This window comes from Belonocnema kinseyi, chromosome 7 (assembly GCF_010883055.1).
Source record: "Belonocnema kinseyi isolate 2016_QV_RU_SX_M_011 chromosome 7, B_treatae_v1, whole genome shotgun sequence".
In the NCBI taxonomy this organism is placed as follows: domain Eukaryota; kingdom Metazoa; phylum Arthropoda; class Insecta; order Hymenoptera; family Cynipidae; genus Belonocnema; species Belonocnema kinseyi.
This window is the reverse complement of record NC_046663.1, coordinates 95,192,484-95,217,024: the sequence shown is the minus strand read 5'-3', so window position 1 is coordinate 95,217,024 and position 24,541 is coordinate 95,192,484. Positions and strand designations below refer to the sequence as shown.

At 29.0% G+C, this 24,541-nt stretch overlaps 1 protein-coding gene and 1 long non-coding RNA gene across 2 annotated transcripts in view; one reads left to right on the top strand and one right to left on the bottom strand.

The window, feature by feature from the left end:
• Positions 1-2,035: 2,035 nt before the first annotated feature.
• LOC117176003 (protein son of sevenless) overlaps positions 2,036-24,541 on the top strand; it is a 38,758-nt gene continuing 16,252 nt past the window's right edge. The window contains exons 1-12 of the mRNA XM_033365946.1: positions 2,036-2,694; positions 7,142-7,405; positions 10,162-10,245; positions 10,336-10,416; positions 13,384-13,539; positions 15,926-16,134; positions 16,214-16,397; positions 18,533-18,779; positions 21,310-21,540; positions 21,613-21,976; positions 23,956-24,148; positions 24,230-24,466. Of these exons, the coding sequence (XP_033221837.1) occupies positions 2,587-2,694; positions 7,142-7,405; positions 10,162-10,245; positions 10,336-10,416; positions 13,384-13,539; positions 15,926-16,134; positions 16,214-16,397; positions 18,533-18,779; positions 21,310-21,540; positions 21,613-21,976; positions 23,956-24,148; positions 24,230-24,466 (2,358 nt within the window). The 5' untranslated portion in view covers positions 2,036-2,586. The remainder of the gene's footprint in view (positions 2,695-7,141; positions 7,406-10,161; positions 10,246-10,335; positions 10,417-13,383; positions 13,540-15,925; positions 16,135-16,213; positions 16,398-18,532; positions 18,780-21,309; positions 21,541-21,612; positions 21,977-23,955; positions 24,149-24,229; positions 24,467-24,541) is intronic.
• Positions 7,155-7,810, bottom strand: LOC117176004. The gene is made up of 3 exons (XR_004467562.1): positions 7,737-7,810; positions 7,574-7,652; positions 7,155-7,336 (listed from the first exon to the last, which is right to left on the bottom strand). It is a non-coding gene; the product is annotated as an uncharacterized LOC117176004 (long non-coding RNA).

Genomic DNA, 24,541 nt, shown 5'->3' with positions numbered 1-24,541 from the left:
TAGTATACAATTTAGCTTTTTGGATGAAAATGTAATTTTTTTATTTAAAATTTTACTATCATGTTGAAAACAATTAAAAAAATTTTTTTGTTCAGTTATGTACTTTCTGTTTTGCGGCTCCCAAACGGTAGGTATGGTGGGGGTAAATTTCATCCACGATCTGGCACCTGGCGGGGGACGATTTCCCTCGTGCGGCATCGTTGCGGCGTTTCAGGTCTGTGAGCTCTGAATGAAAATTCTTGTTGCGGTGGTACCTCTTTAACCATTCGGGGTCAGCAGGGTTGCGAAGTGACGCGTCACTCAAGGTTTTCTACGTAAATTACCTAAATAAAGTAATTTACGTAGAAAACTATAGAAAACCGGTAAATTACAAACATCCCATGGAAAGCCCTAAGTTTTGAGAGTGAAAGCAAAATTTACGAATATAGACAAAAGTGTAGCTAAGTGCCTATTTTTCGATAAACTATTGACGAACAGTGGTTATAAACGGCTTCTAGTGCATACTTATGTAAATAGTGTTGAATTATTATTAATTTTTGCAATTATGTTATATCATTATTATATATTATATTGATCACAATTCTTCAATTATATTCTAACCTACATTCGAAAGAATTGTTTTTACATTAGTATACGTTCAAATAACTTCTAAGATTATAATAAATTAATGACGCGTAGATGTATGTACTTCATGTAAAAAAAATATTTTTATCACGAAGTTAATACCAATAAAAAGGCATCTTTATAACTATATTAAATTCAGTCTCTTTTTCCGTGAATTACATTTTTTTTCATTTTTTAGAAAATTATACTGTTAAAGTTTAGATGTTTCACTCCAATGAGAATTTAAATTTAAATATAATTTCAATTTCGTTTTTCCCCTATGCAATTATCGTAATTAATCAATTAATTTACAATAATGAAAGTTTAATTTTTCATATAATTACTCTTCAATCATAAAATATTTCTAGATCATATCATTTTACTTTTGAACCACTAATTATTGATTAGTGTTATTAACATTATTGTAGTAATCGCTGATAAATGTTTACTGATATTTGTTTTGTTTGTTTCAGGAAACTTTGCCTATTCATCTTGCCTTAATTTGAAAAATTTTAAATAATAATTGCAGAACGACCGGCAAGTTTACGTTTACAAATCACATGCAAAGGTTATGTACTTATGTCAGATCAGACAAATCACAGCCATATAAATATTCGAAGTTCCACATCGACGTAATTTATATTAATTTACATACTGTAAAAAACTTTGGACGTAAATGACGTGGTAAATTACTGTAGAAATTCACGTAAATTACCTGGGGTAAATTACGTACCCAATCCTGGTTGTCAGTCCCATCACTAATTATACATAGTTTTTTACAATTTTCTACGTATATTACGTCGTTTGTGTATTACACGTAGAAAACCCCGAGTGACAAGTCACAACCCATCTCTGGTGATCAGTCAGTGATGGCAGTGCTCGTAACGAGTGCCCGAACTCTTCTACGCATGCGTTGTGCTCAGTCTCTGATTCGTTGCTGTTCGCGCGCAATTTGAAATGCTAAAAAATAACATTTTGATTGTTTATTATGAATAATGTCATTTTGACTTATATAAATGTTTATTAGACCGATATTAATGAATCTTGTTAAATATATAAATATTTGTATTAATTATTATAACTCTATTGAAAAACAAGATTGCCAATGCATTTTAATATTTTAATAAACTTTAAAGAACAAAATTTTCGAATAATGAAAAATATGCAAGAAAAATACAAGTGAGTACCAAAGGATATTGTTTATTTACATAGTATACACTTAATAAATTTTCATTTTTATCAAGATTCATTAATATTGGTCTAATAAACATTTATATAAGTTAAAATGACATTCATAAAAAAAAATGAAAACGTCATTTTTTTAGCATTTCAAATTGCGCGCGAAAAGCAACAAATCAGAAACCGAGCGCGACGCATGCGTAGAAGAGTTCGGGCACTCATTACGAGCACTGAGTGATGGCGCTGCAGAGCTGGCATCGACGTAGTGATGTCCGCGAAGTACTCGATGAAAAATTCGAATAAAGGGCGTGTAAAATGTGCGTAATCCGGAGGTCGGAGGCCCTCGATGTGGACACAGAAGTGCTTCCGAGGCTAGGGTGCGTTCGGGGGTGTTTGTGGCGTGACTCGCGAAGATACTTTTCTGCCGCTTAGCTATCGCATTCCACTATTCCAGTACCAATGTCTGCGCTTTAGACCCCTTAGACGACGGATCGACGGACGGACGTCTGTGTGGTCTCTGTCAACGCTTTTGTCATTTGTGCACTTTCATCGCGATGTTCTTCCCTAATCTCGAGGACTCTCCGGAGCCTCCTACCTCCTAGGGATCAAGAACTCTCGGTGCCCTGGCGGTTCGAGCTAGCCTGTGCATGTACGACTGTGTGCGTGTCCGGAGTGTCAGACGGATCTGTGTTTCACCATTAGTGCGCCCCATTCAATATCTCATTGTCTCTGCTGCGTTGTGTCCGCACGCGGGTCTATGATTTTCCTTTTTTCTTTCTTTTTTTTTTGTTTCCACTCGGTGAAATGTTCTCGTCGCCGGCGTCCGTGGTCGGCGAGCCGTCTGGCTATGACTTCGAGAAAGAGGAGAACGCTGCCAAGTGGAAGGGAGTGTTTGTCAACTCCCTGCGCAAGGTGTGTAAACGCGTGTTACAGTGTAAAAACAACCGTAATGTACTCACTGTACGCACTCATCTACTTTTATTCCGATATGTCAAAGTTCGAAAAGATACATACACAATAGCCAAATACATTATTGATTTCTCTACCGGCAACTCTTTGGTGCATTGCATTCCTTTTATTTCAGTAAATATTGTTTCATTTTGCTTTGTTTGATCAATTGTCAACTCTATTGGAAAAATGTCGCTGTATATAGAACTGGAGACAACCAACAAAATTGGAATTTTTTAGAAGAGCGGAAACAGCATTCTGTTGCATTGAAATTCATGTTTAAAGATAACAGAAAAACCCCCTTCGGAGCTAAAGTGTTGCTGAATTGAGAGGGAAAAAGTTTGATTAGCAAATGTTATCCACTTTCGAGGAAATAGATTATCTAGTAGTTGACAGTCTGAAAGTGATACTGACCACAAATTGAAGTAGACTCGAATAATGCTGATTGTGATAAAAAATAAAATTTGATGTTTACATACCAAATAAAATCTTCTTCCCGAGATATTGAGTTTGTGATTGTGGTAAAAGAGATTTTATCTAAAAACTAGTTACCCAATTCCAAGTCTTTAAAATTTTCTGTAAAAATAGTAACTTACTCCCGAGATATGGGAATGCTGAATGAGAATAAATGATGATCATTTCACGAAATATCGGAACTGAAAGTACAAAATACTACGTTAAGATTTTGATTACATTTCACGGAAATTTTAATGTAAACATTTTTCTTTAGATTACTTTGCCAGGACATAAGATTTTAAACCAATCGTTTTAACACAACGTGTATTGCATTTTTTAAGAATTTTGGATGCAATAAATTCATTATCGGGGAAATGTTGATATAGTTGTCGATTGTGAAAAATTTCAGTTTTATGTTTTTTCTTTGGTTTCTAGAACTTTTTACTAGAATCGGCATTCCAAGCAGAGTTTTTTGAATATCTTTTTGTTCTTATGATGCAATAAATAAGACAAATCGGTCTTTAAATCTGGAAAAGGGCATGGACTGGCTGGTCGGCCCGAATATTCGGAACAACTAACCCAGCATATAAAAATATTGGGCTAATTCTGAATTCGGGACAACGAGATACTTCGAATTTAAAAGAAATTTTCAACAATATAAAGAAGATTAAAGATTTTCAATTTTTTGAGCTATCTCTTAAACTAAACTAAATCGAATTATATAAAATCCAAGCATTTTTATTGAAGGTAGTTCTCGTGCCAAAAATTAGATCTCTGTGAAAATAGTTTTTCAATGATTTCAGGAATCAAAATAATAATACTGATGTCATTTCACGTAAAAAACATGATTTTTAATGAAACAATTTTAAAACGTATAAAGACGATTTATTTTAACAATAAAAGTTTAATTTTTCTATGACTGAAATCGTTGACACAATTTTTTAATAATAAAATCGTTTTTGAAAATAATTTACTTATTTTCAAAATTAGAAACTGTAAAGTTGTAGGGAATGTTTTTCAAGAAAAAGGCCATTATTTGCTGAATTTAAAGTAATTTTAAATAATTGGTAAGAAGCGATAATACTTGTAATGAAATATTATAAAAGAAACGATTTTTAATTAGAGCATAACCTGGAGATCAACAGTTTTGATCAAGTGTTTATCATTTTGTTGAAATTTAGTTCACTCTCAAAGAAACTTCCAAACATTTTTACATTCTAATTCATGAGAGTGTAATGTAATCGTCCAAATTTTCTATCTCTGGTTCTTAACGTTCTTTACTTTTCGGCACGCACAGAATCCGAAAATCATAAAATTTTATCAGTGTCTGTATGTGTGTATGGTTACCTGAATATTGTAATCACGCTATCTTTTGAAGGATTTATCCAATCGATTCCGCATTTGATACACTTTTGAAGATCCCCAAAATGAAGGTTAAGTTCGTCAATCAGATATTTCGAACCAAAATTAAAAAATTGAGAGCATTCTCAAAATTTCAAATTTTTTTTTTGAAATTTTATAAATGGTTGTCAAAGTTTCTTATAGATGGGTAAAAGACTTGCAAATTATCTTAAATAAAACTTTTTATTTTGATGAAAATTAGAAGTTATAAATTTGTCAAAATTTTCAAAAACTAGAAAAAAAATTTTTTCTTAGATCCAAAAATTTCATTAAAAATTGTCACTAGAAACCGAGTATTTTTCATAACTATTCTAGCCGAATTTTTCGATTAGCCCGAAATTTAAAATATTAGCGCCTGTATAACAAAACTGTTGAGCGCGATTATCGCAATGTGAATGTAATCGTCAAGGTCCTAGGTACGTTGAGAACCTTCTTTATTGTCAAATTAAAAAAAAAATGTTCAGCTTTACTTCATGATTGTAGTTTATATTCAGGGCTGCCACACAGTCATTTGGTCATTATTTTTGAGGAAAAGATGGCTATCTCGTTTTAGATTTTATCTAACAAAAAGAAAACGTAATCTGTGTATAAACTCTATAGTAATCTATGGTATAAAAATTATATAAAATATCAGACTACACGCTCTTTTCCCTTTTTTAAGTTAAATGCGACCTGAATTATGAGAACCCAATAAAAAAATCCGACTATTCGTATCTAATTATTTTTGGTTGAAAATTCTTATTTGATTGAAAATTCAACCGTATTCTATAAAAATCGTCTCTTTAACTTGAATTTTCAAACGTTTGGTTGAAGGGTACAACTGTTTTTAGTTGTAGTTTAATCTTTTTTTGTTCGGAATTTCAACCATTTGATTGACGATTCATTTTTTTGTTTGTTTAAAATGCAACTGGGTAGTTGATAATTCAGCTTAGCTGTCTTTATTGAAAATTACCTCTTTTGACCGAAACTGATCTTTTTGGTAGAAAATTAGTCCTTTTTTGGTTATAAATTCAACTCTTTGGTTGAAAACTCTGCTATGTTGGTCGTAAATTAATTTTTTTGTTGAAAATTCATCTCCTTTTCTGGTAAACATGTCATCATTTTTTGTTCAAAATGCAACTACTTGGTTGAAAGTCGAACTACTTTGTAAAAAAAAATTTTGTTTGAAGATTCATGATTTTAGTTGAAAATTCATCTCTTTGTTTGGAAATTAAACTATTTTATTAAAAGTTCATTTTATTGTTAAAAATTAATGGTTTTAAATGGAAATTCAATGTTTTAGTAGAAATTTAATTTTCTTCGTGGAAAATGCATTCTTTTGGTAGATGGAGTATTTCGTTGATTAGACAACATTTTGTTGGATGAGTCCAATATTTTGATGAACGTTAGTGTTTCTAATGACATTACAACAAGCCTCTTTTTGTGTAAACAGTTGTCACTTTTTTAGTGATGAGTCAGTTTTTCCACTTTTTTCAAGTTCATTCTCTCTCCCAGCCCTACTGATATTGTAATTGCAAATTAAATCTCATTTGTACTCAAATATTTTGTTAATATTTACTGGAACATTCTACAGTTACAGTTACTAGATAAAGTAACTTCAATTTACCTTTTTAAATTCCTTTTATAATTTACCATCATATCGAAAATATTAATTTTGTACAAAAAAGTTAAGTTTCAGCCAACTGGCAGATTTTGAAAATCATTTTGAAATCAAAAAGACGAATTTAAAAAAAGATTTAAATTTCCAACAAAAAAGTTCCTTGTCAACCAAATAGTTGAGTTTTATGCAAAAAAAAAAGAACTAAATTGAAGTAAAATAATTAAATTTTCAACTAAAATTATGAATCTTCAACTGAACAACTGAATTTTTAATAAAGTAGTTCAGGTTTCAACCAAGTACTTAAATTTTCAACCAGAAAAAAACAATTTTCAAGAAAATAGCTGAACCCTGTTCAGAAATTGTTTCTACCAAAATACATGGATTTTCATCCAAATAAGATTTTAATCTGAAATAAAACACAGTTGAATTCGACAGAAACACGAGATGAAATTTAAAACGAAAAAGCTGAATCTTGAACCAAGAAAAAAAGATTCGACTACATTGTTGAATTTTCAATCCAAATATACGATTTTTCCACAAAAAAGTTGATATTATTTCAACTAAGAAAGAATTTAATTTGAAATGAATCACAGTTGAATTCAACCAAAGATACGAATTTTCAACAAAATAGCTGAATCCTCCACACAAAAGAGATTTTTTGTTTTTGTTTTGAGGAAATTTTCAACTCTAAATAATTTTCTATTCATAATGATATAAAATATACATAAAACCACAGTAAGTTCAAAGTAACTACAAATAAAGTTGAAAGTTATTGCAAAAATCGTAACTAATTTAAGTTACAAGTTACTTGTTAAATAGTAACGAAGTCATCCTAAACGTTAAAAATAACGTAACTTTTCAGTAACTTACTCGTAATCAGTTACTACCAAATTCTGATTTAGATTTAGGATAAAAGTCTTTCATACCTAGAAATTTTCATTTATGTTTCTCTAGGTATTGGGGCAAGTTCATCCTAGTCTAGAAGCTCGACAAGACGCCTTAGATTATGTTGAGAGTCTGATCTTGAGAATGTTGGGCATGCTCTGTGGAAATCCACCTCCTCATACGCCTCAAGACGTAGAAGAAAGAGTAAGACGAACATTTCCTACTCCCATTGACAGGTGGGCACTTCGAGACGCAAGAGATGCTCTAGAAAAAGGAAAGAAAAAGTCGCCACTTGTTCTTCCCGTGGATAAAATCCACCAACTCTTGCAAAAGGTAATCTCACAGAGACAAAACTCTCTATATGAATAAATTAATTACAGGGTATTAAGTGTCTACTCACTTAAAAACATACAAAAACCTGGAATTTTCAGGATGTCCAATAGAGTCAAAAAAATCATGAGTATTTGTAATTATTTTTAAATATTTAAAATTTTGAATTACTTTAGGCCTTCAGGGTGACTAAATGTCTGGGAGACCAGAGAAACATAAATGCCCAGGAAGTTTTAGAAACTGGAAAAACCTGCAAGTTATAGTTACCTCATTTTATACTCGGAATATTTCTTAGATTTAACAGAAAAAATGATCTAATCAGAATAAATATTACTTGTTATTACGTAAAATTATGCAATTTTTAGTGAGTTCTATTAGAAGTTAGACAGTTTTAAAGCTTTGATACTAAGTTTTGAAGTATTCATTTTGTAACATTGAAAAAAAAACACTGTCAAGGTTTTAAATTAGTTCCAGTTTAAAGAATTTATATTTAAAATTATTTATAATATTTATATAAATCGTTAATAGGAGAGTGGCCACTCGGCCGGGAAATGTCCGTGAAATTATTTGTTGACCGGGAATTTTGCAATTTTTTAGAAGAAAAATCTATCCTATCACTTGAAAATCATAAATTTCGTGTCACATGATATAATGCAATTTAAAATAAATTCGATTTCACTTTTTTTGCGTTGAATTCAATTGTTAACTTGTTCAATTATAAAACCATTCAGTTTTGAAGACTTACATAATTAAAAATTAAAAGCTTTTGAAATTTAAATTTTAAGGTAAAATTTTTTTTTTAATTGAACAATCATTTATTTTACAAGAAGATTCTGAATCCTTTCAATATTAAAGAATATACCTAGTTTAACGTTAAAAATTGAACTGTTGCAATTCGTAAGCTTAGTTTAGACCAGAGAGGTTAATTGTAAATTTGAACGTTACAATATTAATGTATCTATTTTTAACATTTTTCATTTGTAAGTGAACTTTTTGAATATTGAACAATTATTAAGTTTCAAAAAATCAAATAAGTTTAAGAGATATTTAGAAGTCATAAAAATATTCAAACTTAATTTAAGACTTGAAAAGCTGTCAAATTTTTTTTTAACTGTAGATTTTTGAAGATTTTGAAATATTATTTTGAATCTTTTTAAGGATTTCGAAAGGTTTTCAGATAATAAAGCAAATTTCTTAAGATTCCTGCAAAATTTTGATTATGATTTTTTATCGTAAAAAATTGATTTTAAGAGATTTAAAAAATTTTAAAAAAGATGAAAAATTAATTGAAAACTTGAAATATATACAATTTCTTGTTAACTAAATGATAGATTTATGAAGATTTGGATCAACAAATGCAGAAGCTTTTGTAGCATTTTCAAAAGTTTCGAAAGAATACAAATATTTTATTAAGATTCCTAGCAAAATTAAAAATGATTTTGTAAATTAAAAAATTAATTGTTAAGATATTAAGAAGTCTTTTAGAAATTTCAAAAATAATTTGAAATTTGAATTGATTCTAAAAATTAAATGTTAATTTTTCAAACATTTGAAATCAAAATTTGAAGCTTTTTATGGATTTTGAAAATTTCCAAGATAATAAAATAAAGTTTCTTAAGATTACTGACAAAAAATAACATTATGTTCATTTAAACAAAATTATTTTAAGAAAATATTTCAAAACAAATTTTGACCTATAATTAACAATTGAAAAAATATTAATTTTTAACGATATAGAATAAAAATAATTTAACTTCTAATTTGAAGTGTTCCGTTCAGAAGACAAGTTTGTAATCGTTCAATTTTTTATATTTCTAACATACAATTGCTTAAAATGATATAATTTTGAACATTGAACTTGATTCATTCTTTTATTTATAACACTGTATAATTCATAAAAAATTCAAATGTTCAATTTTGCAGTTTAGCGGCATTTAATAAAAAATTGTTCAATTTAAGTGTTAAACTCTTCCGTTTTATACGTGTAAATGATTGAGCATTTGAAGAACAATTTTTGCAAGCTATCATTTTAAAAGTTTTATATTTAAAAGAGTTTCACTTTGAGTGTTTCAATTTGTGTTTCATTCTTTATAATTTCAAAGGAAAAAATGTGCAGTTTTGTGATTTCGAATCTTTTAAATTAAATGCCTGTAAAAAAATGGTCTGAACCGGGAAAAAAACCAGGAAGATTCTTCCTCGATTAAAATGGCCATCCTCCATGTTTAAACGTTTAACTTTGAAATTGTTTATTTATGATGAATCGAAATATTTAAAATTATTCGATTGGGAGGGTTTAAAATTCAATTTAAACATTTTATACGTTTTTCATTTGCAAATTAACGATTGAAAATTAAGCTTTAAAATGTTTCTAAATATCAGTCTTCAAAACTGTGAAAGTTTAAACGGTAAAAATTGCAGTAAATTAATTTTTTTTATCAGAACTCTTATTCTTTTGTTATTCGGAAAATCTATTAAATAACTTTAAATGTCACATGATATTACATAAAATTATAATTTTGTCATTTTTTAGGTTTGAATTGAAAATGTTCAATATCGATAATTTTCAAGTTCAAAATTATGCAGTTGTGAAAGCCTAATTCTGACAAACCTTTAGTTTTCAGAGAGTACAATTTTAAATTCTAAAGAACTATCGAAAAGGAATACTCAATGAATTTTCGTGGAACTTAGAATACGAGTATATATTAGACACTCTGAAATATAATTTCTTACTAATATCATTGTTGTGTTTTCATCAACAGGAAGTATTACAGCATAAAATCGACTCTCAAGTCAGTCTTTTTGTAGTTGGAGTACTCGAATACATTTCTGCTGATATTTTAAAGGTATTTATTTCATCTCGATTCGCAGTACATAAATTCATTTGGTTATCAAATTTTAAGCATGAAACTATGAACGACTCGTTTTTATTTCAGTTGGCTGGAAATTACGTCAAGAATATACGCCACGTCGAGATTTCCTGTGAAGATATAAGAGTCGCGATGTATGCGGACATGGTAAAAATAATTTTTAGAAACTTTAAGCTTGAAACGTGTCTTTGTTACGCACATATTAATCGATTTACACAGTATCCTCCGTTATGTGCGGTCTTGTAGTCAACAATAATTCGAACGCGCACTGCTACTTACAGTTTTTCATTTTTAATCAGAAACAAATTTGAATCATTGTTATCGAGTCTGTTCGAATTAAATTTGAGTGCAAGGGATTTTGTAAAATATAATAGTGTAGTTCAAAAAGCATCATTTAGAATATTGGTCCAGATGAAACGTCCTTGCTTTAATTACGGTAGTCCCAAACGGAAAAATGGTACCTAGCTTGCTAGTACTAGTAGCTATTTTACTTCACTTTGGATTTAGTCAAATTAAAGGAGTTTTAAAAAATAAAAAATAAAATTAAAAATGATTTCTAAATTTAAATCAAATCATTTTTTGGCTTGGACTGAATCCTAATTTTTTTAATTCAGAAAGATCTAAAAATCGTAAGATAAGTCATTTGCTAATTTGTTTTTAGATTTTCATTTTCATTGGAGGTTTCAAAATTCAAATTGACGTTTTATTTATAATGATTCAGGGTCGCCATTTGGAATTGAGTAGGATAATCGAGTTATGTAACTTTAATTTTTAAAGTTTGTAATCTTCTATTAAGTACCAAGTACTACAATTTGAAATTATCTCCTTTTCATTTTCATTGAAAAAAGAATAGAAAAGAAGTTACCGAGTAAAAGTGTACGTGGCCACCCTGGAATCGTATTTCTAAAAAACTTTCTTCTGGGAAATTTCAGGAAAACCTGGTGTGATGCTAGTTGAAAAGTAAAAAAAAAACTACTTTTAGCAAAATAATTTAAAAAAAAATGTCTTCGAATACTTCTCTTTAAAAAATGTAGCTTTTTTAAATGGAAGGTTTCCTAGGCTATTGATAGATTGAATTTTAGTATTTTTTGGTATACATGGAACGACTTCTATTGCTAGCAACGGGTGCATTGGTAAATTTCAGAATATGCCGATTAGCTACGCTAGACTAGTCACAGGCTAATTGTGGCTGCATATGTTCTCTGCTTGGTTACATGCTTTCCACTAACATTTAACAACACCAACCATGTTCGTTCTTCGCTCATGCCGTTCTAGGTGGTACGTACATGCGAAGCCCCAGAAAAAGATTAAGTCACAGATTCATTACGTGTCTTTGCAAGAGTCACAGTCGTTTTTTCCTCTTTCTTTGCTTTTTTGTTTCAGTTGTATTTTCTGATGTACTATTGTCGAATATCCTCTGTCTCGCAAAACTTGAACGTGGAACGTTTCTCTCATTTATTCCAATTTATTCAGAATTCCATCCTGACTTTAGGAGCAAGCGAACAAAATGTGATAAATCCGTTTGACAAGGGGAGACCGGCAATTGTCAACTTTAGTTTCGCTTAATAATTTGTCTAATGAAAGCTCATTACTTGACTATTAATTTGCAAAAGTAGCAATATGCCATTTTTCGCCGTTTTGGAGAAAATTAACTTAAAAATATCCCTCATGTAAAGTTTCGCGAATTATACTTTAAATCGGCTCTAGCTCAGACAGTAACGCCTTTGGCTTCATAGCCGAAAAGTTGGGTGTTCGATTCTCGCTGCCGACACTTTTTTTATTTATCAAAACGTTTATAAATGTAATTTTCTTTAATATTGTACAAATTTTGCTAACAATATTTGTTATAATCCAATTTTTCACGGAAAAAAATTAATTTTCATCACTTCATCGTGTTTTTTGCAAATTTATTGTCTATCAATTTTATTAAAATGTTACCAAAAAATACTATAAGAGATATGTTGAAACGCATTTATGACTTTTAAAAAGTTTGCACGTATTTACATAATGAATCTATAATCTGAAATTAAAGTTTGTTTACAATTTATTTTATTTTATAGATAAGCGTTGACACCGGGAATTTTTTTCGCCTTATTCAGTTTGATAAACGAATTTACGATATTCCATACGCATGGAAACAATTATTATCTCGATTTTGTTCCGTAAATGGATGCATCACTTTTTGTTTGCTTAGTCATCATTGACGCCCAGATACAATTGGTAGAATATTAGATTTCTTACTTGATAGTTTCTAAATTGGAATGCTTCCACTTAAATTTTTTCAAATAATGAGTAACAGGAAAAATGGAAAAATTTTTGAGGAATTAAAAATTACGTACCTGAAGGGTCGACGCTATTTTCAAAATTAATTTAAAAATACTTCCGACTATGATTGCGAGTAGCATGGTAAACGATGAATTCTTTTATTATTATATTTTTGTTAATATTATCCTGAGAGTATTGTAATTTATTTTGTTCTCTAATGATATTTTCGAGTGGCATGAATTAGGCGTCAGAATTCACGCACGCAGTGAAATATGCTGAAAAGTATATTTCTTCTCTTTCTGAATTGCACCGTTGGTATATCCAGCATCCATGATTTCTGCATAATTTTCTTTTGGAAAGTCTTTATTTATTTAAATAATTTAAGTATATCAGAGTCGTAGCTTAAAAATATTGCTTTCTTGAATAACTTATAAATTTGATAATTTATTACATTAAAAGATTGATACAGTAATTTGTATGACTAATTTGCAATATATCAGTATGTTAGTAATAGATTAACGTATTAAGGGAATTGTTAACAAATAATATATTAGAATTATTTACAACCATTTTTATTTCGATATATAATAGTCTAGATTATCTATTTTTTCTCTAGATTTTTTATTTTCATTAAATTGATTACATTTTTTTAAACTGAAACTTTTGTAATATAATTAAAATCTCTTTCAACTGTAGTATTTGGTGTAATTTAGTTCTTTTTAAATCCTATTTACTTTCTTTAAAAGTAGTTTCTAGAGTAGTATGCTTGCTACTGTTTTCAAAGTGTTCTTCAGTAATAATTATGGATTATTTGAAACGTAACTTAAGGACAGTAATGTTTTTTGGCAGGTACTAATGGACATGTTTTACCAAGATGACTACACGGAGGGGCCTCAGAGTAGTTTAGGGGCAGGGGCGGTCGTGTCTCAGACGTATGAAGAATCTGTCCGAGATTTAATACACGATGAACGCCATTATCTACGTGATCTCCATATGATCATCAAGGTATTTCAGTTCTTTCTTAAAAACGTTAATACAAAATGTAAGATGTTATAATTAAAAATCGTTATAATTTCAAATTAGTCAATTTTGAAACTTATTCACATTTGCTACATGTGACATAAAATAAAAATGTTCAAATTTCATTCAAAAGCCTTAGGGAACGTTCATTAATTACGCAAGGATGATTTTTGACATTTTAAACCCAATATTGTAAGGATTCCTTATCTTTCTTGGAACCCATTCTCATTTTCTTAACTAGAATTATATATTTTTTTCTCCATTTATCAAGAATATATCAATTATTTCAAGAGATTACAGATTTTTTATCTGAATCGTAATTTAGTCTATCTGATTATGTTTCGAGAAAATCTTGACTTTGAAAATGATTAAGGTGCATCACTAATTTAAAAAGATTTGCAGAGATTTTGAAGTATTTCAGAAAGAAATAACGGAATTTCAAAGGACACAGGGGATTTTAATATAATTTTGATGAGTTAAAGTTATTTTTATAGGATTTAGAAATATTTCCAAATATTGTAAAGGATTTTAAGGAATTTTTAAAGGGATTTTAGGAAATTTAATGGGGTTTTAATTAGTTCACGAAATTTTCACAGATTTAAAAACATTTCAATGTATATTTATGGACTTTAGAGGATTTTGAAAGATTACAAAAGATGTAGCTGAATTTTAAATGATTTTTTTTTTAAATATCATAAAGGATTTTAAGATATTCGGAAAAAGTCCCATGGATTTTAACGAGTTCAAAGAATAATAAAGATATTTCAAAGCTTTCAAGGTATCTTGTAATATTTCGAAGAATTGCAAGGGATTTACCAAATTTTCCAAAGAATTCACATGATTTCAAAACATGTGTAAAAATGTAATGGATTTTTAACGGATTTTAAGAGATTTATAGGTATTTTCATTATTTCATGGAATTTAAAAGGATTTTAAGAGATTTCAAAATATTCCAAAGTACATCTATCCAGGGATCTTAGACGATTTCGGAAGACTTCAATGAAGTTGAAAGCAATTTAAAATATTTTAAGGGATCTCGTAATATTTGAAAATATTTCACGGAATTTCAAGTATTTCAACCAACTTAAAGAGATTTTAAAGGATTTTTATGTTATTTGGAAGATTTCGAGTATTTCCAAATATTTCACGGAATCAAAAAGAATTTGATGGGATTTCTTCCACTCCCCTAAAAAGCCTTACGTAATTAATAAACGCTCCCTTGGCGGTAAAAAAATGAACAAATATGCAATTTCAAATTTAAAACCCGTCAAAAAAGGACTAGTTTTTAAATAATTCTCTGATACTTTAAATTTAAATATGTTATATGTTCGGAAACATTTTGAAATAATTATGTTTTTGTTTCATCGCTTTTGCACAATTTATATTTTTTATTAAAACTTCTCTTACTTTTTCAAAAGTTTTGTAAGTTTTGGGAATAATTTTTGAGAAACCTTTTTAGATTTTTTTATATCAACTATTCCTAAGTCTTCTTTAAAAACTTTTTGCATTTATTTTTTTCCTTTTTAAGTAGGATAAGTGGCAAAATTATGAACATCTAATAGTTGTTGCCTTTGTGTTTGCTTTAGATGAAAATAAAAATAAATTTATGACTTAAATTAATGAGATATTTAGATTATTACTTGTTTCATTTTTATATCTAGCTGTATTTATGACAAAAACTGTTTATATTTCCACGCAAAACGGACAAAAGATAACTTATGTGGCCACAACCTTTTATCCTATAAATGCATACTTATATATTTCTAGAATTCGCTTCAAAGTATTTTTTAGTATAATTTGTAATTTATGTTTCTAATTCAACATATTTTTATGAATAAAATAAGTATTAATTAATATCCACATTGAAACTTTATGTATCCTTGATTTGGAATATTTTTAGACAATTTTTCTATTTTTTCAAGTTTTTTATATTTGAAGATTTCAAAATAAAACATGTTCAATTTTATGACGGCTTCCTTTTTGAAAGTGTACAATTTTAAATACAGATTATCGAGTTTTAGAGTATTAGAATTTGAAGTGATTTAATTTTTTAAGGTTTCTGCTTTGAAACTGTATAATTTTTTATCTTTAATTATCAGATACAAACTAGTTATATTTAGAATCATTTCTCTTTGAACAAATTGATTTAAAGTTTAATTTTAAATTATGAGAATTGAAAGACTTGAATTTGAAAATTCGAATGAACGAGAACACTTTTTGAATCTTGAGAAAAGACGATAAATAAACAGCAATTATTTTTTGAATCTTGAGTGACCTAAGTAGTTTTAATATACCTAATTTATTTTTAGAATTTTAACAGTTTAAAATTTCTATTCGTTTCAAGTATTAAGCACCGTATTTTTTTGTTTAGGTATTTCGAGAAGAAATAGCGAAACTTGCGCAAGATCGAAATGAAATCGAAACACTTTTTAGTAATATAATGGATATTTATGAAATGACCGTAACGTTACTTGGAAGCTTAGAAGATATTATGGAGATCACGGAGGAAAAGCAAACCCCTACTGTAGGATCCTGCTTTGAGGAATTAGCCGAGGCAGCCGAATTTGAAGTGTATAAGACGTAAGTCGGTTCTTTCCTTTCCATTTTAACCATTTACATAAGATCAGAATAAAAAATGTATATATTTAAAATTTTGTAGCTATGCACGAGAAATGAACAGTCCAGCTAGTCGAGAAGTTTTAACGAGACTATTATCGAGGCCAGAAGCCAGTAATGCTTTACGTGCTGCGGGACACGGTTTTAAAGAAGCTGTAAAGTACTATTTGCCAAAACTTTTAATGCAACCTGTATGGCACTGCTTTTTGTACTTCGATTACATTAAGGTAATTGAAATAAATATAATGTCGAATGTCGAACTAATTAATCTAGAAATTTAGCTAATTTAGGGATGATCCATAAACTACGTCATCAATTTTTGAATATCCCCCCCCCCCCCCCCCCCCCCCCCCCACCACCCACCCACGGCAAAAAGAAACGAAGCCGTTGTCTATACGCGGGTTTAAGGTGTATTCTCTGTTTCTTCGAGTTTCTAATGAATTGTTTTATAGTTTTATTTTTGTTTGTTTTTTATTTTTATCCTTGTTTTATAGTTTTTAAAGAAAAATGGAATAGTTTCATTTTTAGTTTAAAATATTAATTTTCAATAAAAAAATATAATTTTCGACTGGTTGAATTCAACTAAAAAGCCCGAGTTTTTAACATTTAGTTGAACCCTCAACTAAATGATAATTTTTCGAACAAAAAAAAAGGAATTTCCCACAAAACAGTTAAATTGTCGATCAAGTAGTTAATTTTGGAAATAAATACCTAGTTTAATTTCCACCAAAAAATGAAGTAGTTACATTTTCAACAAAAATGCCAACTTTCTGCCGGTTTAATTGAGTAAAGAAAAGCAGGATTTTAAACCAAATAAATGAATCCACAGCCAATGAGATCAAGTTTCAAAAAAGAAGATTAATTTTCTAATCAAAAAGTCGAATTTTCAAGAACATACATGAATTTTCTACAAAAAGAGGCTAATTTTACATCAAGTGCTAACATTTTTCAAATAAATAATTTAATTTTTAAGAAAATATATGAACTTTCGAAAAAAAAAGATAAGTTTCCAACTAGAAAGATCTGTTTTCTCCCAAAAATGGACAAATTACATTTTCTGTTAAAAAAATTAATTTTCTTGCTGTGAAATTGAATACAAAAAACGTCGAGTTTTAAACAAAATATTTGAATCCACAGCCATAAAAAGATTTATTTTCTACACAAAAAGGCGAATTTTTAATAGAATACATGAATTTTCGACAAAAAAGTTTAATTTTCCACAAAGTGCTTAAATTTTTCTAATAAATAATTTAATTTTTAACAAAATATATGAACTTTCGACAAAAAAGATAATTTTCCAACTAAACATCTGTTTTCAGCCAAAAATGGAAAAATCACATTTTCAGTTAAAAAATAAATTTTAATAAAAAAATTACTTTTCTTGCAGTTAAATTGAACAAAAAACGTCGAGTTTTAAACAAGATATTTGAATCCACAGCCAAGAAGATTAATTTTCTACATAAAAAAACGAATTTTCAACAAAACAGATGATTTTTCCTCAAAATAGTTGCATTTTTAAACCGTCAGTATGAATTTTAAACAAAAATGTTAATATACTGTCAAGTATTTAATTTTTCAAATAAATAGTTTAATTTTCACCAAAAAGATGAATTCTCAAACAAAAAGTTGCATTTTTTCCTAAAAAAAGATGGTTAATGTGAATATATAAATTTTCGAACAAAAAAGACGTATTTTCTACAAAAAAAATTGAATTTGATACTCAAAAGTAAGAATTTTGAACAAAAAGGTTATATTTCCACGAAGAACTATTTTAATTTGAATTAATAAATAGTTTAATTAAAAAAAGACGAATTTTTAACAAAATAGTTGAATCCTCAACAAAATACATGAATTTTTAAAGAAAAAAGATTTCCATTTAAATCAAAAACAGTTGAATGCAATAAAGAAATACGAATATTTAACAAAATAGTTCAAGTTCAAACCAAAGAGATGAATTTCTAACGAAAACGATTGAATTTTTAACTGAGAAAATTATTTTTTTTTTACTAAAAAACGCGAATTTTTAACAGAATACATGAATTTTCAACTAAAAAATATACTTTTTCATTGGCATAGTTGAATTTTAAGTTGTAAATTTTTTAGTTTAACCAAATAAGAAATGAATTATCAACGAAATAGATCAATTTTCTATGAAAGAGATGAATCTTCAACCAAAAAAATTAACTTTTAACAAAGCAGAATAACTTCCAACTAAGTAGTTGAATTTCTTACCAAAAAGATGACTTTTTAACAAAATGGTTGAAACATTATTTAAAAAGGGGAAAAGTCTCCCCCCTCAAATTGGTAACGTCGTTTATGGACAATCCCTTGTGACATATCGTTTTATTTTGCTTTCGTGTAGGTATTACTCGAACGTACGCCAAATTCCGAAGACGGTGAGACTTTAGAACAAGTTCAAGGTGTTCTGAGTCCATTAAAAACGGAATTAACCAAAACTGTTGCGAGTCTTCCAAAGAAAGACAGTGGTTTACGAATGCAAAGCAGGGCACGCAGGCAAGCTGCCCTAGAAAAAACGAGCGAACTCCAGAAAAATGTCGATGGCTGGGACCAGAGGGACATCGGACAATGTTGTAACGAATTTATTAGAGGTATGTTTCTCATAATAAAAGTGAGGACACGGACTCACGCCATTATTAACGCTGTTTGACACTTTTTTTTAACGATGCCACCATTTTAACAGAAATTCTATAAAATGCCACTATTTCTTCACTTTCTCTGTAAAAATATTTTTGAACATGTCTATATGGTGTTTACCTGATCGCGAATAGGCCGGGAATAGAATTTTGAAATCTTTGAATTCGATGAATGTGAAAGTATGGTTTAAAACTATGATTTGGAACTGAATTTCCAAGAAGAATTGCAATTCTGATTTAGAACAGTCAATTTTCCAAAAGAATTGCAATTTTGGCTTTGAACGTGGAGTTTTCGAAAAGAATTATACTTTGGAACGTGGTTTTTTCGAAACTAACTGTAATTCTGACATGGAAGTGGAAATAGTAAAAAAATTTAAATTATGATTTGGGACATAGAAATTTCAAAAAGCAAAATAATTGCCAAACTGGGAAAATAAAAAATTGACGAGAGAAAACCGGGAATTTAGAATCATTAAATATTTTATTGTTAAAAAACTAACAAATTTATATTGCAATATTATTCTTTTTAAATATATTTCTAAATGTATTCCTTAATTGTCGATATATTTTTAGCGGAATGTCGCCCAAAAATTAATAATATATCAAATTAAAAGAGTTCCAATATCAGAAAAAATTAATCACATTCAACAGTATAAAATATAAAATTGGAATCATTCAAAATTAAAAATGTTTAAAATTGAATTGTTAAAAAACTTCAAAGTTTCACAATATTTGAATTACCTATTTGAAAAACCTATTTTGGATATTTGTCATCTCATTAACCTATTTTGGACTTTCTTCACCTTTTTATCCTTTTAATTAATTAACAAAGTCGCCGATAAAATATGTTGGATTTAAAGAAAATGAGACGTCACGAATTATACCTATTTAACAAAAAAAAAATTTGCTTACGTTATGAATATTAAAACTTAATGGGGGATGACGCAAACCATAAAAAAGAGTTGACGATTTTTAGAGAGTTGTATTTCTTAATCTAATGCAGGAATTTCACTTTTCCGTCTTTCACCCGATAGAACTTTTATTTTTCTTTCTAAATCCAGATGAAACTTTTTTTTAACTTTAAAATAAATAAAATGGTAGTGATTTTTCTGAAAATGTTGAAAGATAATTAATTAAAAAATACTTTTCTGTTCTCAATTTGTACTTTAGGGTTCTAAAAATAAGTATTTTGATACTTTTTTACGCATTATGTTCCAAATTTGAACTGAGATATAAACAGCTTTGAAAAAATTACTGTATAGAAGGCAAATTAGAATAAATAACAAAAAGTTAAGTACCTCCATTAGTTTAAGGTAGTTGTCGTGCCAAAAGTCAGATATTTGAAAAAAATGATTTTTCTATGATTTAAGAATCAAAATATTATTACTGATGTCAATTCAAATAAAAAACATTTTTGTATGAAAAATCAAAAAATTCACAACAAAAAAACATTAATTTTAATCATGTTTTTTGAAATTTAATTATTTTCTGACCGTCACTTCTTAGCAAATTTTTGAAAGTTGTCGCAAGTTAATAAGTGACGGCTTATTTTTTCCGGAAAAAACATTCTCTACAGCTCTACTGTTTTCAATTTTGAAAGCAAATTTTTCTATGGCAGAAATCGTTAGTATAATATTTGTTTAGAAAAAGATTTGTCAAGCAATTATATTGTAAGATTATTTAGTTATTTAAAAAATTTGAAACAGTAGAGTTGTATAGAATGTTTTCCCGGAAAAATAAGCCGTCATTTATTAAAATGTAATCATTTTTCAAAAATTGGTAAGAAGCGACGGTCAGAAAAAATTTCATTGCAAAAAACATGATTAAAATTAAAGTTTTTTGTTGTGAATTTTAACATTTTTAACTGAAAATGTTTTTTATTTGAAATGAAATCATATAATATTTAGATTCTTAAAACCATAGAAATTCTATTTTTCAGATATCTGACTTGTAGTACAACTATCTTAAAACATAATTCGAAAGATTTTTTTATATCAGTCTACGTTATTAGCTTTAGAAGTTAAAATACTCATAACTTTGTCATTGCGGAACTTCCACCGGATTTGGAAATAAATCTAAAAATGCTCATTTTTTATCAATCCAGTAAAATTCATCTCATAAAATTTCTTATGAAATGATTTGGTGTATATGAAGTTGAATTAAGGAGTTTTATTCCAAATTTTATCAAATAATTACAACATGTAAAAATAGAATTTCTGTAAATTAAGTTTATAGTTAAAAAATTAAAGTCCCTTCGAAACCCAAAATTAAAATTTGTTAATACATAGGATTTTATGCTCAAAAGAAAGAATTGTTATTCTTCATATGAAACTTTTGCTTTGTTTTCTTAAAGAATGAAATTGTAAGTGACTTGTGTCACATTTGCTATTTAGAAAAACATTATAGTCGATCCGAAGTCTCCTGAAAAGCAAAAACGCTTTTTAAAAAGATACAAAAGAGTACAAATTTGGAATTGTTTTTCTAGAGGACATGCTGGGAAAAGTAGGTAGCAATGGTCGAAGGCTAACAGAAAGAAGAGCTCTCTTATTTGACGGTTTACTTGTCCTCTGTAAACCCAGTGGTGGTAAAAGAGTGAGTGTCAGTGTCTCTGGAGTCGCAGTTGGAAGCAGTCATCCTGCACATCAAGGAGAATTGCGTTTAAAAGAACGCTTTTTCATCCGAAAGGTCGATATTATCGATCGGGAAGACACTGAAGGTAAATATTGAATGTGCCCATATTATATTGTAATTAAAGGAATTTGTCGTCTTTACATATAATCTTTTTTAGAATTAAAAAATGCCTTCGAAATCGCACCAAGGGACCATCCTAATGTTATTCTCGTTGCCAAATCGGTCGAGGACAAAAACAGTTGGATGGCGGATCTTGTGATGCTCAATACGAAAAGTATGCTGGAGCGTACTTTGGATAGCATTCTCTTGGACGAGGAGAGGAAGCATCCCTTGAAATTACCCTCGCCACACTTATATGAATTCGCGGAACAGGACGGTCCTGAAAATATTGTCCTGGAGGCGAGAGAAAACGGAGGCGTGCCTCTTATCAAGGGCGCGACTTTAGTAAAGCTGGTCGAGAGGCTGACTTATCATATTTACGCCGATCCAGCTTTCGTCCGAACATTCCTCACTACTTATAGGTATGTGCGATTGGAATTTTTATTGGGAATCTTTTATTTTAACTGTTTAGACAGGCCTAGCTCAGGGGAGAGTATAAGATTGGGACCCTGATATTCGGAATTTTTGTGGTCAAAAGGGCACATTAATGTTGGAAAAAGTAGAAGAAAAAAAGCATAGAAACCGAGTATTTTTTATATTAGGTCTACAAATTAATTGGGTGTCTTCACTTTGATGTCTTGTAACTCTTGGTAAAACTTCAATTTTTTCCCGCCCTAAGGTAGTTTTAAAGGACAAATCATAAGCTTTAAAATATAATATAATAGGTGGTAGTCCTGCAGACTTAAATTAAATCGCAGCGCCGCCACCTATTAAATTGTTTGTTTGATGTTTAATGTTCGCCCTTCAGAGCTACTAAATTAGGTCGGGAAAAATAAAATGTTACAAGACAAGTTAAAATACATCAAAATACAGGCACCGAATTAATTTTTAGACCTAATAGTTATTAAGGTTTTAGTGTTTAAATATATACAAACGGTATCTAATGACGTGGTTCTTTCTTTGATTATGATTAACAATCAAAACAACATTTACAAGTTTATTGAACCAGAGAAGGTTTTTTTTTCACATCCAAAAATAAGTTTCATCAAATTATTGAAAGAAATTTTTGAAATTTTGTATAATATGATAAACAATAATCTTTCGACTTCAGGGTTATGACAGTACTTGTAGTACTTAAAAAACTTATGAAAAAATTTAATATGTATTTTTTTAAACTGTAAATTAATTTTAGTTTCATTTTTTGATTAATTTTGTGTAGTAAATTGTAAATAAATGTATCTTTTTACTAAATATGAAAGAGCATAACACAGTGAAGGTTATATTTTTTATCATAGATGTGTGTAACATTGCCAATAATGTTTGTTATTACCAAAATATAGACCAAATAATCGAAAATTAACTATAACATCTTCAAAACTTTATATTTTGTATCTGATAAATGAGAACTGCCAGGGAAATTATAGAATGGGTTAAATTATCGAATGTTTAATAAATAATTGAACTGTATTGTAAAACTTAAATTCATGTTTCATTCACATTTTCGAAATATTAATTTTCAAACTTTTTAATTTAAAACTATTTAATTTTGAATGCTTTCAACTCGAAATTATTAAATTTTAAATGATTTCAATTTAAACTTGTCCCATTCTAAAACTGCTTACTAAATTATTTAATTTTGTGCGTTTTTTATTTTAAAATCATTCGAAAATTTGTATTTAATCGCTTTCAGTTATTAATTATCCTATTTTTTTAACCTTTCAATTTAAAAGTAATCAATTTTCAACTCCATTTTGAAAACTTCAATATCATAAAAATTGCAATTTTTCGATACAAAATGTGAGAAGAGTAGAAAAATGTGAAGAAAAGTAAAAGATTCCTTAAAGCCTGTGAAAATTAGCCACACCGAAAGTAAAAAAAGTAATTCTCTGATAGATTTAAAATGACTATTCAAGGGATATATTGAAAATTGTATATAATTCAAATCCAGGACTTAAATTGAGATTAAATTTAAAACTCAAATAAGCAAATTCTTAGCAGTTAAAAAAAAAAAAAACTCCCAAGAACCAAAAACGACCGAATTGCCTTATTTATCTCCCGTCTTTCTTTATTTCTTTATTTTCTCTTTTTGTTTTTCATTTCGAATGGAGGTATTTACAAATTTGAAATTCACATATTCGAAATTGTTCAATTTTAAAGGCTTAAACATTAGATGATTTTCAAATTAGGCATTTTCCTAAACTGAACTATTAAAAATGGTAAATATTCCTCTATTATCGCAATAAATGATCCCATTTCTTCCTTTTTGAAAGCAATCAGTACTGTGAGTACCCTATTTTTAAATTTAGAGCCGTACATATAAAAGAAACGCGTTTTAAAAAAAGTGAAAATTGATTGAAATCGTACCACTTTGCAAACTTGAAATGCTTGTTTTCCTTTTTAGGAGCTTTTGTTCTCCACAAGAACTGTTAACATTGTTAATAAAACGGTTTGATATACCGGACCCATCGTTGGTTTACGAGGAGGAGGAAAAGCCAACGGGATGTAAAACCATTGCAAGAGAAGATTGGAAGAGGTACAGAAAAGAATTCTGCCAGCCGGTGCAGTTTAGGGTTTTAAATGTTTTAAGGCATTGGGTAAGCTTGGAAATCATTTAGAAAATCTATATAACATCTAATAGTGCACAACGATCTATATTTAATTTGCGTTACAATTAGGTGGATCATCACTTTTACGATTTCCAACGAGACCCATCTCTTCTTGAGAAATTGAAGGTATTTCTCGAAACTGTAAGTGGAAAGTCGATGAGAAAATGGGTGGATTCTGTAATGAAGATTGTGCTGAGAAAGTGTGAGCCCTCGGAGCAAAGGCCGATTACTTTTAGCTTCGAGCGCTCTCCTCCTCCTATCGAGTGGCATTTGAAAGTTCCTGAGGAAGAATGGGGAATACTTACGGTAACTTGATAAATATTTGCAATTGGATGCACATGCTTAAATTCTAGATTTTAATAATTTAACATTTTCAATGAT